The sequence below is a fragment of the Aptenodytes patagonicus genome, chromosome 8 (assembly GCF_965638725.1).
Source record: "Aptenodytes patagonicus chromosome 8, bAptPat1.pri.cur, whole genome shotgun sequence".
Taxonomy (NCBI): domain Eukaryota; kingdom Metazoa; phylum Chordata; class Aves; order Sphenisciformes; family Spheniscidae; genus Aptenodytes; species Aptenodytes patagonicus.
Genome location: NC_134956.1, coordinates 5,764,508 through 5,782,477, shown reverse-complemented (window position 1 = coordinate 5,782,477; position 17,970 = coordinate 5,764,508). Strand labels below are relative to the sequence as shown.

Below are 17,970 nucleotides of genomic sequence, written 5' to 3'. Positions count from 1 at the left end.
GACACCTGGAGCAGCTTAAATAACTGGTCTTTTCTATGCCAGCTGATTCTGAGTGGTTGCAGGTGACAAAAAGATTAAATAGGCAGCTCAACCACCTAAACTTAGAGGGTTTTAACATTCAGAAGACAGTGCAGTAGTTAGACAAACAATGGAGCGGAAGATCATTATTTCTTCTGCTGACAGTGTGAAAGAGGACGTTTTTATAACTGTGAGTGTAAACAGATGTCAAAATATGCCATTTAACTTAATATCTTCTTGATTTAGTCTCATTATGAAGATTATCTCTCCTTTTGTGGTAAAAAGTCTTGGTTTTGTTCTGTGTGAAAGACAGTGGCATAGTTTGGAAAAAGTATTGCTGAATGCATTTTGTAGACTATCTTTTACTTTCACTTCTTTTGAAGCTATGAGGTTATCAACAGATCGTGCTGGTCCTGCTACAGAGTGTGTATGTTTGGTCAGAATAAGATGTTGGGTATGTAATGAAAGGCTAGAGAAGGGGGTGAATGAAGAGAATATTTATTAACATGTGGTAGTGTTAATGTTAATATTTCAGTTTAAAATTATGTTAAGTTATGATTCAGTTAAGGTGAATGTGTGTAGAATAGGCATGGCAGAATCATTAACGATATGGTTTTTAAAGCTCTCTGAAACCTTTTCAATTTAGATTAGTATTTAAATCTCCCTTTGGAGATTAAATCGGTTCAGTGAGACGTGCAGTCCATTTTCTGATTATAACATCTCCTTCTAGCATAAAGGGCTTTAAATACAGGATCATCCTCGTGAGTTCTGTTTCAGAGATGTAGCTCTTTATACTGATGCTTCTTTACAGGTGTTGGCCAGCTGAAATTGTAGAAGAGTCTTTAACCATTTATCAGGATTTCATTTTCTGATCAGAGCAAAAAGTTTAAACAAAGTTTAAAATCCATCCTTCTTTCTAGATGTCTGTGTTTTTTAAGAAATGCACTTTTTCATAGACAGCACACTGTAGATGAGGATTAGTGGTGAAGTCTCCCCCCATTTAGCAAGAGAACACAGATTATACAATATAGGGTGATGGACTTTTCAAAAAGAAATGCTTTTACAGTGTTGGAAGTTCTGTCTAGCTTGTGACAGCCACGTATGTTGAAAGCTAAGGTAAATACCACCTGTAAATTCAAGTAGTTAGGCTAAGAAATGGCTTAACTGAGAAAAGCGTTTAGGAAAGCTGATGGTCTTGTGAGTGATAATATACTGTGAAAAGTTGGTAATAATCTTGAACAGTCATATTTTAAAATTGCTGTTCTAATGCTACACAGATATAATGTAAATATTTCTTACTTTCAAAAAGGTTTAAATGTTACTATTTTGTATCTCCACAGCATTTGTCAAGTAGACACAGTGTCCAGCAGAGCACATCGCAGGTAAACATCATCTACATAGGCATTTTTGTTGTCTTTAAGTGTTTGGTAATGTATGTAAAGGTATGATGGAGATTATTGGGTAAGTCCCTACCCATAGAACACTTCCTCAGAAGATCCCCAAGTAATTAACTTACTATGGTCCTTCTTCAACTTCCATTTAGGCCTCTTTTCCGTAGCTCTGACTGTTGTTCTTAAAAGATCAACTTCTGTAGTGATATCAAAAGCCTCAGTCTGCCCATGTGAGTCTTCTTTCCACCTGCTAACACATGGCTTAGGAGGCTTCTGTTTCACATATCCTTTATGTAGTAATGTAATCCTTTCCTGATCATGAAATCTGGGTCTAATCTTTCCAGGAGAACGGTGCTTCCACAGGTACCTGTCTTTAAAGGATGAGGATTTACTTGGATTTAATTTAAAATCCGGAACAAAATTCATTTTAAGCTCTATTTTTTAAGCTAGTACAAATCTGGGTTGAAAGTCTGAAAATGTTAAGATTTTCTTTGTTAGTTTGTACCTGCCTACACATTCAGAGGAGACTAGTCTAGTGAGCTTAGGATATTCATGCAACCTGTTTATTAAGATCAGCATACAGTGGATATAAAGGGCTACAAAAAATTAAAGAATAATTTTATTTCTAATTATACTTCTTTTTTTTCCCTCCGCCCCAGTTTTCACTGTTGTAAATAGGTCTTGATACACTGAGTCAAAATGTAAACCTTTCTGCTATTTGACGTTATTGATTGTTCATGTTATCAACCGTTGTTAAGATTTCTTTTTGTTATACCTGCAGGGCATATTAGCCTGTAAATGACCTCCATAAATGAATTGCAGCTGCTGAAAAGAAATAACGTAACAAATGTTGTACTTAAAAATGCTTTGAAGTCCATCTGCTTTAAATGGAAATCATCAAGAACCACCCTAGCACCATCTTATTATAGTTCATTTTCTGTCCCAGAATCAAGGCAATATTTGAGAAATAGGATTGACTTAGTTTACTGGATAAAAATAGATTTCAAATGCATAAACCATTTATCTCATATTTACTTGGTTATCGTGGTTTCTCAAAGTATTAAAATTAAAAGCTGAAAAAATAGAGGAAGAAAACTTAATCTGGCATGTCTTTTTAAGGTAGAATATATTTGAGATTAAGCTTTTACTTGATGGAGAAAGGGGAGCAGAATCTCAGTTAAAATCATCAAGTCGATCACGTGTCTTTTATTTGTGAAGAACTAAAAAATCATTTTCATTGTTTTTAATAAGGTGGATACAATTCGTCAGCGTCATGGGGAAGCTTGCCGTATGCCAGTGCCTCATCACTTCTTCCTCAGTCTAAAGAGCTTCACCTACAATACAATTGGAGAAGACACAGATGTCTTTTTTTCTTTGTACGACGTTCGAGAAGGCAAGCAGATCAGGTAGGACTGTATCAAATAACTAAAAAGCTTCCTACAAAAAAAATTATGAACAAAGCAAATATGTTGGAGAAAAACATGTGAGCTATTCTTGTGACACAACTGAAAGGAGAAAGCTGATAAATCGTAAGTTGACAGCCCAGCAACGCATACATGAGAATATCAGTAATACTAATCATTGTATATGAAATTTAGTGCTTATGTATAAGCAAAGCATTAAAGGCACAGAATAGCTGAATTTTGTTTAGGTTTCTAACTTGGCCTCCACACGTTACTGAAGGTCTTAGTGTTCAGTAGCTGCCTCCTTAGGGCTCTTGTTTAAGAAGTACTAATAATGGCAGGGCCACGCTGTATGACTGTTTTGAAAAGAGGACTGCTGTGTGTTTGGGTGTTGAATTGAGAACTCTCATCGTTCTTTGCCTTAAGTCACGTTACAATATAGCTTGTTTTCATTACTCTGTTGCTATCAATATAAACTGAAGTATTCATATTCATCCCTATGTCTAGGCTGGACAACTGTGCTGCTCAGTATGTTGAGGTAATTGGTACTAATGTTAGCAAATATGAAATGTGCTGTATTTTTCCTTCACAAGCATGTGTTTTGAAAACGTCACAATATGTAGAAGAGTATTGAAGCATATGCACTGTGTCTTGGGAATTAAATAAGTGTAGCTTGGTCTACTCTAAAGTACAGCATGTTTGTGGGGGGTTTTTTGAGTTTTGATTAAGGCATGTCCTGACAGCTGGCACAGACCACGTTTGCTACCGTGGTCAAAACTGTCCTAGTTTTCAGCAAAATAGATTTAGATTTGTTCCAAACGGAGGAAGGAGCCCCAAAATGTTCTTTCCTGTCTTTGGAAGAACATTATTATGTCAATAATGTTCATCCAAGAAAGTTCAGAGTAGAGTGATGTTTTGTAGCTCTTCAGAATACATCCCACTAAAAAAGTGGTCTATATTAGAAAGCTCTAATGACTTGATTGCATCTTATAAATATGTGTCTGCCACCGTTTAGTTAGGTAACTTGAAGATCGTTTTGCAGAATATGGCAAGAATGCCTAGTCTGATACTACATCGTGTTTATTTCACCCCCACTAAGTGAGAAATGCTTGTTTTGATGTAATTAGGAGGACATGCCTATAATTCCTCTATTAAGAGAACTAACATAAAATAGCTGTTAAGAGGAAAAGGTGCAAATGGCAAATCAAAAGAGAACAAAATTACTCACAATTAATTAGTTCATACCACAAAGCAGTAAAACACCAAATTATTTAGATGAGGAAGGCTGCAGGGAAGAGGAAGGGACAAGCTGCTGCCATGACTGAGGAAGGCCTCAGAAATTGCTTCAAAGGAGATGAATTGTCTTGGGCTGCAGTTTCCATAGTATGTAAACATTGAGTGGGAAAGCCTTAAGAAGGGGTTTTGCCAGTGATGATAAAAAAAAAAATAGTTATAATGAGAAAAAGTAGAAAGAGTGTTTCAAGCATATTTAAATATATATAATGCTTTAATGTGCAACCAGTTGTTATTACTTAGCTCTTCATATTACGCATCAGTGATCTGCTGCAGTGAAAAGAGCATAATTTTTACATTTTCTTACATCCCCAAGAGTGGTGGGGAAGAAGTGTGTGATGAGGCTAAGCTCTGTTTTAGAGAAGAAACTTAAAAACAGAAAACAGACGAACACATTTAGAATTATATTTTTATATCTACTTTAAAAGATTAAGTTTCTTTCCTCTTCTGTATGCCTCAGGAAATAGTACACTAAAATAAAAAAACCAGGCAGAGCTTCTGCACACTGCATTCTAAATGGAAAGGACAAATTGACTTTTCTGAAATGGTTTCAAGGTTGATAAATTTCTTATCCAAACAGTTCACACTGGAGATTGACTGGCTTTCAGTGTTAGTGCTTTGGACATATAGTAGATTACAAATCTCATTGAACCTGTTGGTTGCAATAGTTATTTCCCAGTTAGGTTAAGTGAAGAATTGGTGAAAGTTCCAGTGTTTTTTTAAGAGCCAAAGTAATGGCATGTACCGGTTGTGGATTAGCAATCAGAAGGTTGGAGCAGCAGCTGAAATACAGTTTGACATGTATTCCCAGGTTCTGAATACAAATACAGTACTGTACTGTGTTTAATGGTTTGTGCTGTCTAAAAATGAGAAGCAGACAAAAGATGACACTGGGGAGATACGGATAGCAAGAATAACAATGCTGCTATCAGAGGGGTAAGACCGAGAGGTAAAAAAAAGGAAAAAGTGACTTAATTTTCACTCTGACAGGATTATGAAAAGAAATACTTGTGAGTAAATAGAACTGGATTGATGAATGTCTGCCTCAATAACTTGTTTCAGCCCACAACAGAAACAACCTGTCAATCTGAGTATTAGGTAATGGCTCAGGTCAAAAGGGATGAAAGTCTATTTGTGTATTTTAAAGTATTTGGGATTTTTTTGTTGCAAAAATTGTCCCATATTTTTACATAGGAAAGGCATTAGTCTAGCAACAAAATCTTTGTTACTAATCTGTAATACCTCAGTTTGTTTGCTATGTGCAAGTTAGCAGAAAACAATGAGAAAATTGATCTAGTTTTGATTACAGCCAATGGGGAAGTACAGCCCCATTGTGAGAAGTACCTTGGGATGAATGATCGTGAAATGATAGAGTTGATAGTAACTAGAAAAGGGAAGAAAGAAAATGTTAATGTAAAGATGGTGAACTTCAATATGAAGGCAGGTGCCAATAAACATTAAAAAAAGATAGGTAAACTGATATGGGGGAAAGAAATTTGAGAGTTGTCAGTTCCTTAACAATACTGTTGAAGAGCACAAAAGCAAATTTTTTCAATACAAAGGAAAGATTATAGCAACAACAGAAAGTCCATATCACGTATTCTTTGGTGAAATGGAGTCTGGAAGGAAATATAAAAAAGGAGCAATTAATGAAATTGCACAAACAGGGATGGGAAGACACAGAAACCTGTAGAAAAAATGCAATTAGCAAAAGACATCAAGGACAAAAAAAAAAAAGACTAATTCTGTAATGCTTGAGCAGCAAAAAAATTTTTTACAAAATTAAGAAATAACTGAACAAATTAAAGGGGACATTGAGCTATCAGCAGATGTTACCAAGATAGCTGGAGTATTTAATAGCTGTTTTGCCTCAGTCTTCCTAAGAAGGTCAACTGCAATCAGATGACAAATGCAAAAAGTTCTGGAACAAATAAACTGTTTATTAGCGCTTAGAAGCTAACAAGACGATAAGTAAAAGTCAACATAGATTTGTCAAGCACAAGTCACATCAGAGCCAACTAATTTTGTTCTCTTATATGGGAATGCGCCTCATGCCTCAACAGAAGAGAAGCATTAAACTTGATATGGTAAAGCAGGGAGATACAGACTAGATGAAACTACTGTAAAGGGGCTGGAAAACTGGTGGAAAAACTAATCCAGAGTGTTATCTGTGCTGGAAGGATGCAATGAATAAGTTTTTTATTTTTTAAAAATTTTTTTAAAAAACATTTTTACGGCATTATTTTGATGGGCGGGAATAAACTAAATTCGGTAAAGCAGTGAGGTTTAGCTACCCTTCCAATAGCTCTTTTTTACTAATAAATGCATAAAATCATGCATAACTTCAAAAATTACACATTCAAAAACATGACATCAATTTTTTTCTGAAAATGAGCTTGAAGAATCCACTAAGTATGAAAAAGGATAAATAAATTTCAGTATGATTTTTCCTTTATAAAGTTTATGTTTAAACATGTAAAGGTTTTTTATTCTGACTGCATCTTAAGCCAGAATAGATGTTTCTAGCACTGTTTTACCAGTTACCCTATTTTACTCCATTGAGGCTTAAAAGTTTCTTGTCATCTAGAAATATCCTTAATTATGGAGAGTGAATAGAACAAAAAAGAAATTCTGATGTGATTTGATTTGAAAAACTGGGGCCTAATCAGTAATTATGCATGGGAAATAGTGTCGTGCATATTTCTGCTTGTAACTCCTCCGACTGCCTACTTACTGTCTCTTTACCATGCCTGCTATAATAGACCTCCTCATGACTGGAGATTTTGGAAGATGTGATAAGTATCCGTGGTAGCGTTGATAGCTTTGACAGAGGAAGTCCTTGCGTACGTTTCTCATACAGAATACACTCAAGACCTTTTTGTTGTGAGACCAGATTTTCTGTACGGTGTCCACAGAAGGCATACGTTTGCTGATGATCTCCTCTCTTTAATACATGGCGTTATGAGAGGGCCTTATGATCTTTCAACTGGTCTGTTGAGTCAGAATGCAGCACAACCTGGGGTTTTTTAGTTGGTTGGTTGGTTGTTTCTTTCTGCATAGTGTCTTTTCTTGCTGTCGGTTTATCTTGATACTGCATTCTGTGGAGTACAAGGATGGCCCATTCCAACGTGCAGATAGTCAAGCAGATGCATCAGATTAGCTACCTGGGAGAAATAAGAAATTGCCTGGGCATGCAGAGACAGAATTAGAAAAGCAAAAGCTCAGCTGGAGTTGAATGTAGAGAAGGAGAGAGAAAGATATACACACACACACACACACACACACACATATGCACACACGGCTTCTGTAGGTACACTGGCAGCAAATGGAAGACAAAGAAAAACATGGCCCAAATGCTCATGCCCATATATGCAGGGCAGTATATGATGTGGCATGAGGAAAAGGTAACTAAGTGACAGTGGCTGTTTTAAGTAAAGAATATTTTCAGCTGAACTGTAGTAGTAGCAACAGGTGGCTGTACATATTTTTAGATGCAAATTTATAGTGGAGATTGGCAGCTAAGAACATTTACAATGACATGGTAATGAAACTCTTAAGATTTTGTCATTGATGTTGTATTTTTGTAATACGTGCACGAAGACAGACATTGAAAGCTTTATTTTGGTTTTGGAAACAAAGAAACAGGGGAATTCCTTAGCAATTTTTCAGAATATTGCATTCTTTTTCTTCAATTCATGTATAACAAGGTTACCCAGAAGTGATCACATAGAACAAATTAAGAAAGTATGTATGGATAGGGAGATGTTACTCAGTTTCAGAACTGCTTTCTCTTCTACTCTGTGCTATTGTAGTGTTTCTCTGTATGGTGCTCCCAACACATCTTGTTAAGAAATTGATACAATTATATTCTGAGAAATATGAAATGTACAGTGTGTCTAAAAAGCCTATGTTATAGACATGCAACCTAAAGCTAGAAAAGTTTAAAGGTAATGAAAATGTACTCTGGAAATGTTACTCGAGGAACCGTGAAGGATAGGAAGTACAGTAATATACTCTTCCCCACGTTATCTTCTAGTGCCCCAGGAAACATGTGAGAAAGCTTACTTAAGCTAAAAGTTAGCCAAAAAAAAAAAAAAAGGGATGCAATAGAAAAAAAGATGTTACTTTTTATTCTGTGGTTTTGCCTTGGGAAGATAGCAGAGAAGAGGAAAGAAGAGGCAGCAACTATCCTAACCAAAGATATTCCTATCAGAAATTAAGATTTCAGTTTACACAAAGAAAGGTGGAAGCCAACTGAGATGCTGACAAAGCCATGGGGAATGCTTAGTATGATCTTCACAATGCATTCTGTGGATCTGTATTATTGTAACTTCTTCAGTACTGCGGATGTTTTTAAGTAAGCATCTTATTTTATCCGTAAATTCTATCTAGGTAAAAATGATTGTTAGTGATCAGAAACCAAACTTCTGTCACCCAAAAGTGTGGCAGATACTTAAAACTAGAGTACTTAGCATTTTTAGTGGCTGTCTGGTTCCTCAGCACTTTGTTAGTAGGGTATGCAGGGGGAACAGAGCTATGGAAATAGAGGAACTGGGAGGAGAAGAAATGTCTTCCACTGGCAGGGGAAAGTTTTATGGCGTATGCAGTATGGTAGTGGTGAGTAAGTCTACACTCAAAAGGCCACCAGGGAATTTGCATTATATCCAACTCCCTATTTTATCACATAAAAAGACAATTTCAGGTTTGTCAATTTTTCCTGCACATTTTTTTTCCTGTTGAGAATTCTTAGGATGCTCTGAATCCTGAAATAATCATCAAGAAATCTTCAAAGCCTCTATTGTTATCTGACTTGGTATGCGAGAATTGTTCTGAAGATTAAGAGTTTGGATTCAGATGTCTATGGCTGAACTGGAAGCCTATCTGCATCACTGTCCAACAATACTGAGTTTGTTCTAGTAAGTGTGATTATCTATTGAATAAGAAGGATCAAATAACGTTACAAAAGGCACCACTTTCACTGATCCATTTAATTATTTTCTAGCTGCTAACTATGCCTTGGATTTTTTTCAATGCTGTAGAGAAGGCAAAACAAGATGGGTGTATCTTCTACTGAAATGCAATTGGAATGATGCTTATCAAATAAAAGATACTTTTTAAAAAATCATGTAATTGACATATCTCATATGGGGCCTATCCTAATGTCAGAAAGATAAGAAAAATCCAGGATGAAAGGATATAAAACTGAAAAAAAAATAGATGGTTGGTCAGTGTTGGTAAGGACTACTGTCTATTCCTCATGTGGGGGTACACATAGACGCATCATGTAGATCTTGTCTTCTGTGTGTTTCAATATGATTTTGTTTGACAGTTTTGTAGTGTCTAGACAGCTTTGAGGGAATTTATGAAAGCTGTCAGAGGTGGGGGAAGGAGTTAACTTCTTATGGAGTGGCAGAGAAATAAATGCACCTGCAAATGCAGAACCATGTACTCCTTCTGCTTAAGTACTTCCCAACTGGACTCTTAAGACTCTCAATGCATGGGAAATTTCTGGGGATCATAGATGATGATCAGGTTTAAAGGGCATATATAAATCTATATACTGATGATCCAGTTATCTTACAGTACAGTGAAATGAGAGGAAAGATGCTGCATAGCTCTTGACCTTGAAAGCTATGACTAGTTCTCACGTATTCAAATTCCCGCACTTTTTCTGGAGAGGTCTCATTTCCAAAATGCCTGTCTGAGCGCAGTAGTACAGAGCACAATATTCTACCCACTGAGGTTTTTTATTTCCTTTTTTTTTTTTAAATTCTGTTTCTCCAGAACCTAATCAAATAGTTATCTAAGCTTTTCACCTTTCAACACTTTTATTTTGCTTCTCTCAAACCATTCCTTTCATTTCCTTTTGCAGGCGCTCATCCTTCAGTAATTTACTGCTAAGTTAAATTTATTTTTTCTTCTTCAGATCTTTATTCTTTCTCTTTGTTGTCAGTACAAGAGAAACATCCAGATGAAATTAGTAGGGTTTCTTCCTCTGATTATAATTTAAAATCATTTGATTTGGAAAATAAAATACTCTTTTTTTAAGGGGGAAGAGAACAAAAAAAGAGTAATGGAATTGAAATCACTCATGAGCACCAATTTGTGGGAGCGTGAAGCACTGCAATGAGAGGGGAATGTAGGAAAGGAGCAGTAATAGTGTAGTAATAATTTGGGTGGTTATTAACTTGGACTGATTAGCATTTCACCCCTTTGGTTTTTTTTACTCTATACTAAATTGTGTCTTTGGGCTTTATCTAAATGACATAATGCTGTATAAGTATAACCTTACACAATGAGCACATACCGTGTTGTTGCGATATTTTTTCTTAAGAGATAAATGTAGACATGAATGGAGAGAGTGTGCTCAGACTCTCAGATATGGGGGCAGGGCATGATTTGCTACCAAGAGATGTTTGCTGTAACTTAAGATGCCTGTCCAAAATTCTGTATTGAAATGCTGTGTACTACCAGAGTATACTTCATTCTTTTACACTATAGGTTGATGTCCTGATATGCGTCATAAGCATAAATCGTTTGCACTCTAATGTAAGGAAAGAGACAGCAAATGCTCATACAAAAAACAATCAGAAGGTATGGAATAAAAAAAAGGAGTAACAAAATACATATTTTTATAAGCCAAACATCTGCCCCGGCCCCTCCCTCTTTAAAATAAACAAATAAACCCAAAGATTCATGTTAGCGTAAATGATGTGTGGTCTGTGTTATATAGTAGACAAGATTGAATTATTATAATGATCCCATCTGCTCTTAAAATTAATCTGTTAGATAGAAGTCTTTTCTACTATATTATATCAACTGGTAGTTTCCTAGCAGCATCATGATGGAAGCTGATCTTGACTAGAGATGGCAATTAGGAAAAGGTATGTTGGCAGAATATTTTCCCCCCAGAATTCTACCTTAGAATTCCAAATTTCACACTGTTCCTCTTTGCCTAGGACTATAAGACACGGTGGAGAAGCATGTGTCTGCTCTGAAGCAAGACTTCATCCTTCAGTGGTTAATTTTTAACTGCTTGTAGCTTTTCTAATGCAAATCAATATTTATTGGTTAGGTGCATTACAGAGAAAGTCCTTGTTCCTTTAAAACAAAAAATAATCTTTTGAAATTCATGAAGCGGCTTCATTGCCTCATTCTTTTCTCTTGCTTCTTTGATTCTTACCTCAAAGTATGTGGAGGTATTACAAGGTTAACATCTAGCCCTTTATAAAGCATCTCATTGTGTTTTGTTGCGATGCCTTTTCGCATTCTTTTCCTTCTCACTGAAGGAAAAAATTGTCATCCATTCTTTGTCAGCAGATGGCTAGGTAAAACACGTGCAGAAATGTGAGAAAAACGGAGACCCACAGTGATTTTAAAATACTAGACATGTAGAAGTGCGTCTTCTACCCAGCTGCCAATTTTCAATACAGTGCTAGGAATTTGGTAATTTTGAAGCATCTATTTCTGCGTTAAAATGGAAAAGCAGTAGGCTAAATGAATAAAATTCACCACTTTGAAACACTGGATTTAGAAATTATGGATCTGTAGGGGAATTGATTTTTAGTTTTTCCATAGTAGGAGTTTTCTCTGACACAGTATCCCTATTTCAGATGTCAGAATACAAATCTGTATACCAAGTTGCTGAAGGTAACCTTGACAAATTTGACAGGAATCTTCATCTCTTTGTGTATTTATTGATGACAGTTAGCTCCATGGTTCTCATCATCATTTAGTCATTTTCTTGACTTTAACTGTCAATAGCAATGTGTATCAGCTGCTCAAAAATGTTAGCAAGATCAGTGTAGCTAAAATTACATAGCATTTATACATTTCTTCTTGAATAATTTTCTTGTAACACTTCCTAATGTAGACAATTATCATCATCTGGAACTCTCATTTTAAACACTAAGCAGACTTCTGAAAAAGTGATAGCAAATTTTCTACAAGTTCTATCCAAGTTAGGCGTTTCAGTCCTCTTAAAGCTCTAATACGCAGGATCAGCACACTTAATGGGAGAATACCTGTACAGAGCAACTCTACATGCTCCAAACAAGAGTTACAGAAACTGTATGCATTCTAGAAATCAGATGCTGCTTAGGTAGAGGGAGGCTTAGCAGCTGAGAATGGCAAAGGGAAAGATACGGACAGGTGAAGAATAAACAAGAAGATAAGTATTAATAAGGTCAGAAGAAGGGAAGACAGGATCACTGGGTAGATGAATATGGTTGAAGTTGAATAGCTGAAAGAGAAATGAAGTTAGTTAATGTGGAAAGATCCACATTAAAAGCTGTGGCACAAAAAGTCTGACTGCATTCGCTCCCAGAGTATGGAACTGACCTTAAGATCCCTTTTATTACATTGCTTCCCTCTTTAGGTAATAGCTGTGGGAGTGCTGTGGCAATGTGTGTGTATTTATCCCCTGTTAATCACTTTAAAATATTATCATGTTCCACTGCTGCCAGTTGCTATGTTCGAAAGCAGAAAATTATATTTTACTTTTATTGTGCAATTACATGCTAAACTTTCCATTTGTTATGTTTTTAATAGCAGCCTTCTCATAGTTATTTTAAAATAGAAAAGTTATCTCATTCACTGGCAGTATAATGATTTGTCTACTGGGAAAAAATAACTTTGTATCATTCAGAATTATTTCTTTAATATTCAGAGAATTTTCCCAGGGATTAGGCTTACCAACTAATGAGGTTTTTCTTCTGCTTAGTCATGGAAAAAAATCAATCCTTCTAATTTTTACCTCTTTTCTAGCAATCTGATCTGTTGGGATAGCTAATCCTCCATCAGTTCCTCCTATACTTTGGTTGATTGCGTTCTCAGTATTTCAAGGAAAGTATTTTTCTGACTTTTGTGCAACAGATAATCCATAGCAGTAGTAACAAGGAGGATGTCAGTTCTTGATCCTGCTCAAGATGAAATTCCTTAAAAACATCATCCGGTAAGCAAACTTTAAGGAATATTGCTATCCACAGCAATGGCCCTTGTTCTGGAAAATGGAAAATATGTGGGTCTCTGAAGTCTACTGCACACATATGGCAGGGGACAAAGAGCCTTTCTGATATATAACTTTTAGAAAATACAAGTGGATACATCACTGGAGACAGATACAACCTACGGAGTATTTTATAAGGGTTTTTTTTGTGTGTGTAGATTTTTAAAAAAGGGCGAAGGAGGAGTAACGCCTTTTCATTTTCTCTACCAGTTGCTTCAGCTGAGTTTCATTCCCTAGATCTCTCCCCCAAATCTGTATTTGCTTGGTTTTCCTATTTAGCCCCTTTCCTGTTAACATTATATGTTTTAAAGAAACTATTACTATCCTGATTTGTATATGAAAGTTCCTGTAGAGAGGTAAGTGGTGTTATTAGAGATGTTAATTCTTTCCTAGAAAATTAATAATACGAAGCTATTATAAAACAGGAGCTTTTACAAAAATCAGTCTCATCTCATATCTCTCACCACCACCACCCTCCTTCCCCAAAAAATTTTTTTCAGGTTGGGGATCAGATATGACATATCAATAGGCAGGGATACAGATTTTTCTACAGTTATTTTGATTTTGTTAGTTGTTAACAGGAAGAAATCAGTTAGTTGCAAGTATTCAAAGTTGTTCTTCCCTTTTCCTTCTCAGAAAGAACAAAAATGTGTCATTACCACATACAGTTAGAAGAGATTTTGCTGTCTCGACTGGCAGGGTGCAAATACATGTTGTTAAAACGTTTAGGTGAACTACATAGCTCAGAGAAAGCAAGCACAAGTAACTGTCTGTGGGAAGGCCCGCTGTAACGAATACTACTCTTCATACTTGAGCTCTTTCTCTTGCAAAATTCGCTGTCAAAAACCAGTTCTGTGTCTCTGACTGAAATTGTGACGTGCAAAGCCAAGTAACAGGGATATGCGGTTTGTAGAGCAAGAATTATGTGAGACAACTGCTGTATTAGACCTCAGAACCATCAGCTTCTCCCAGGTTAGAGATGGTGATAAAATACTTATTCTATAAAAAACGTGTAATCCAAAATTAGAAGTCTTCCCTACAGTTATGGTCAAAGCATTTCATACCTACCATCTGGCAGGGTCGGTCTGGCTTTCTTTTCAATAGTTAAAATCACGATCCCTGGCAGGGACTAAGGAATCACACTATATGACTAAAGTCTCTTGTTTTGGAAACAGAAACTTTTTCTAGCTAATGGAGGGGATTCCTTTCAGGACCATAAATATGTACCTTTCATGATGTAAGTAACAAAAAAATACTAATGACAGTGTCAAATGTTCAAGTGTGGCAGACTCATGGGAACCCAAGGAGAATGTAACTGGTGCTTAGCTACATTTCTGCTGCAAGCTTTAATAATGTTTTTAACATTGTGGTTGTTTTTCCTTGAATGTGGTAGAGAGAAATGACAGGTACTTATTTTCACTATTTTCTATTTCTATGGAAACCCAGTGTTTGCAGTAACAGTCTTACTGTAAACTCTGTAATCCTCCCCCGGGGCTTCTAGCCAATGTGGTAACTTAATAATTCATGAGCATTAAGCCTGAATTTGCTGGGAAGCAAACTGCGTTGCTTGGAGCCGTTTTCTCAGAGCCAGATTAATTTCCCTCACAGATTTGGTGTTCTTTTCTCTAAGATGTCTTTATAAAATACGCTGCATAAACCAAAGCAGTGTACTTTTCTTCACTTGTTTTTGAAACTGGGGTTATTGCAGATCATCTGGATCAGGCAGTTCATGAAAGAACCCCCCTCTGCCTCCCTCCCCACCTTAAAAAAAAAAAAAAAAAAAAAAAAGGAAAAGGGAGAAAAACCGAACACACACCATGAGCAGTTGCCTGAAAAGGAAGATTTTAAATAGTCCATGAATCATTGTTCAGACAATATGTAAACTGGAAGTTCAGCAGAGGTGATCTTTCTGTCTCAGGGGTTCGGGAGTGACCCCTATCGATGATGGATTGCTCAAATACTGCTGTGCCGTGGGATCTAGTGTACGCTGTTGGTTTACATTATAAATGGGAATTCAGTTCTTCACAGACACAGTATCATTCTGTACATAAGCTTTGACTTTCTCTCACACGTAAACTGTGAACTGGAGACTCATTCTGTGGAGCACTGGGAGATTTTATTGCTAGGTCAGTCTTACAGCAGCTGTAAGGACTTAGATTTTTTTTTTTTTCCCCAAGAGAATGAGCAAAAATTAGTAACTCTAAAAGGTAAACGTGATTAATAGAAAATAAACTTGAAAAGGTTTTTACGGAGGATACTCCTAAATGGACTGCAAACAAATTGCTTAATCATCTCGAGTTCTGCCTTTTAAAGTACAATGACAATATGTAGATGCATTCTGAAATATTTTGACAGAAAGGAAACTTTTAAAAGTATGTGTGATCTTTCCAGAAAGTAGTATTTACAAGGGACTTCAGCTCTTAGGAGGAGCCAAAATTATTTACCGTTTGATCATAACTTTACTTTTCCATTTCTTCATGTACTTACATAGGTGTCGTGAACTGTTGTACTTCATTAGAAACCCTTTCTCCTATTGCTTAAATCATCTTTCAAGAGAAAAATCAGCCCAGTATTAATGACAGTGGGAAATTACTGAAATGTTGATATACACGCGTGCTTTCTTCATGAATATGAGACCATCTGGTTGAAATAAAAGTTCAGCAGTCCTGACGTGAAACTTGTTTCCTTTTTAGAAAGTTTCTACAGGGTGTTCTCAAAAGCATCAGGGTACGATGCGGTCCTGTAGTGACCTGTTTTGATCACTGAGCATAGTAATGTTTTTGCAGTTGACAAAGATGAGAAAGATTTTGACGAATTTGGCAAATGGAATGAAAATAAAATTCTGTGTTTTCCCTAATCTTACATAAAGTTGTACGAGCAAATACGAGAAGCCTCTCGTATTGTTATTGTTAACTATATTGCATGATGCAGCACAAATGGAAATCCAGGGCAATACAGCCAGGGTTTTTTTCCTCTGCCACCACGTAGGCAATTGGAGAGCAATAATTGCTGTCCTGAAAAACTCACTAATGCTGCTGCGTTGGGGCTTTAAAACTTTTGCTGTGCTGGTTCAGTGTACTTCCTCTCTCATACAGAGAACAATTTCCCAAGTTAATTCATGCAAATATTAGCTTGTGGAAACTGTAAGGTTTAGAGACTGTAATTCAATTATCTCCCCCTCTCTCCCTCCCACCCCCCCAAACCCCAGGAATCTCTTTCATGGTGTTTCATGAAAATGTTTTGAAACAAGCACCTTTTTTTTGCAGCTTTAAGAAAATATGTTGGTCATACACCAGTAATTCCTAACATAAATCCATTCACTTGGTCAACATATTGTCCTTGCAGAGCTTGTACACACAGTGGTAGAAAGAATGCAGTATCTCATGGCGCTGATGAAGTAAACGGCCTGAAATGTGGTGTGCACAGCAAGACTGCAATATTTTGAAGGCAAATGTTGGCAAGGTTTCTCTTGGCATAGAGAAGACTAGCTCATCCTGAGGTCTATCCTGGTTGACCTGGGCTTGCAGTGCATAGAGTTTATTCTTGAGATTTATCTGGTACAAAAAAATGGTGCTTTTACAGTAACGTCTTAAAATGCTTATGATATTCATATGCCAACTCAAATTTTATTCTAGAATCATTGTCAGACATATTAGCATTCATTAAAAGAAGAGACTAGAAGAGATTTTTTTTTGTGTGAGAAATTAAATATCATGCTTATCACCATTCTTAAATGGTAGGACTGAGTATGATGAAAGGAGGTGGACTGTGCTGTTAGGCAGGTCTTTGTATGTAGCTTATTCCTGCTAGCTTCTGTGACAGCATTTTCAGATTTTTGTTCCTGAATTTTTATTTTGTATGCAGGTAGGGATTTACGTGATACTGGAAGAGTGAGAAAGAAACGTAGGGAGACACTGAAAGAAGATCAAGGACTAAAATACAAGTTACTATATGACCTTCTCCACTGCCGTATGACCCTTTCACTATGCACTGGTACATATGTCATGGGACCAATATATATTTTTAAAATAACCTTTATTCTTAGAAGGGATCGGTCAAATGCTAGATTCTGAAAACTCAGTTAAATACAGCTTTTGAGAAAGGACTGTGGTGTTTGTAAAAATGTTGGGGTTTTCCAGTGTTCCCCAGTTGTTCTCTGGAAGTAAGAAGCACTGAGGAAAATAAGAAAAATGAGGGAACAGATTCGTACCTCTTACCTTTTAGTGGCATATTGGAATGGAGAGGGTGAAGGAGGCATTTGTTTCTGGGAGAAATGGCTACTGAACCATTATTTAAGGCAAGGGAAAGGTACAGGATGTGAGGTTTCTGCTTAAGGGGATTGACACCCTAATGTGTCGCTGTCTCTGCTTCAGAAAATGAATCTCCTATACATTGTTAAAGATTTTTTTTAAAAATCTGTGTTCTTTATCATCAGTTTCCAATTCAGACAAAACTGGTCTGCAGTCTCTCTACGGACTACCATTGCTTTGGCACTATGCAGCTATTAATGCTGTGCCTACATTCAGAAATTGAGACACAGTCAGGATTTTTGCCTCACAACTCCACACTAATTAAACCTGCCAATAAGCTAATACAAGGGAGCTCGCTAATCCATTCCAAGGTCTTTGCCAGGCCTTTTGTTGTCATCTTTGCATGTTATGCAAAAAAAGGCCCACAACCAACCAACCTCAATAACAAAAACTCCCCACAGGCATAATGCCACTCCTGCTCACCCAACAGTAAATTTTGTCCCTGTTTGCCCCTTCCTTCATGCTGAAAATGTAATGTCCCAAACCATTGATTGCTTCCTTCCTTTTTGCAGAAACAGATGCCAGTTCAGTATGGTCCTGCTTTTCAG

The 17,970-nt window shown here is 36.6% G+C and overlaps 1 protein-coding gene across 10 annotated transcripts in view; it reads left to right on the top strand.

Annotated features, from left to right (window-relative positions):
• DOCK3 (dedicator of cytokinesis 3) overlaps positions 1–17,970 on the top strand; it is a 219,113-nt gene that overhangs the window by 87,586 nt on the left and 113,557 nt on the right. For all 10 annotated transcript variants that reach the window (XM_076346100.1, XM_076346099.1, XM_076346104.1 and 7 more), the window contains 2 exons: positions 1,359–1,400; positions 2,661–2,815. In XM_076346100.1, the coding sequence (XP_076202215.1) occupies positions 1,359–1,400; positions 2,661–2,815 (197 nt within the window). The remainder of the gene's footprint in view (positions 1–1,358; positions 1,401–2,660; positions 2,816–17,970) is intronic.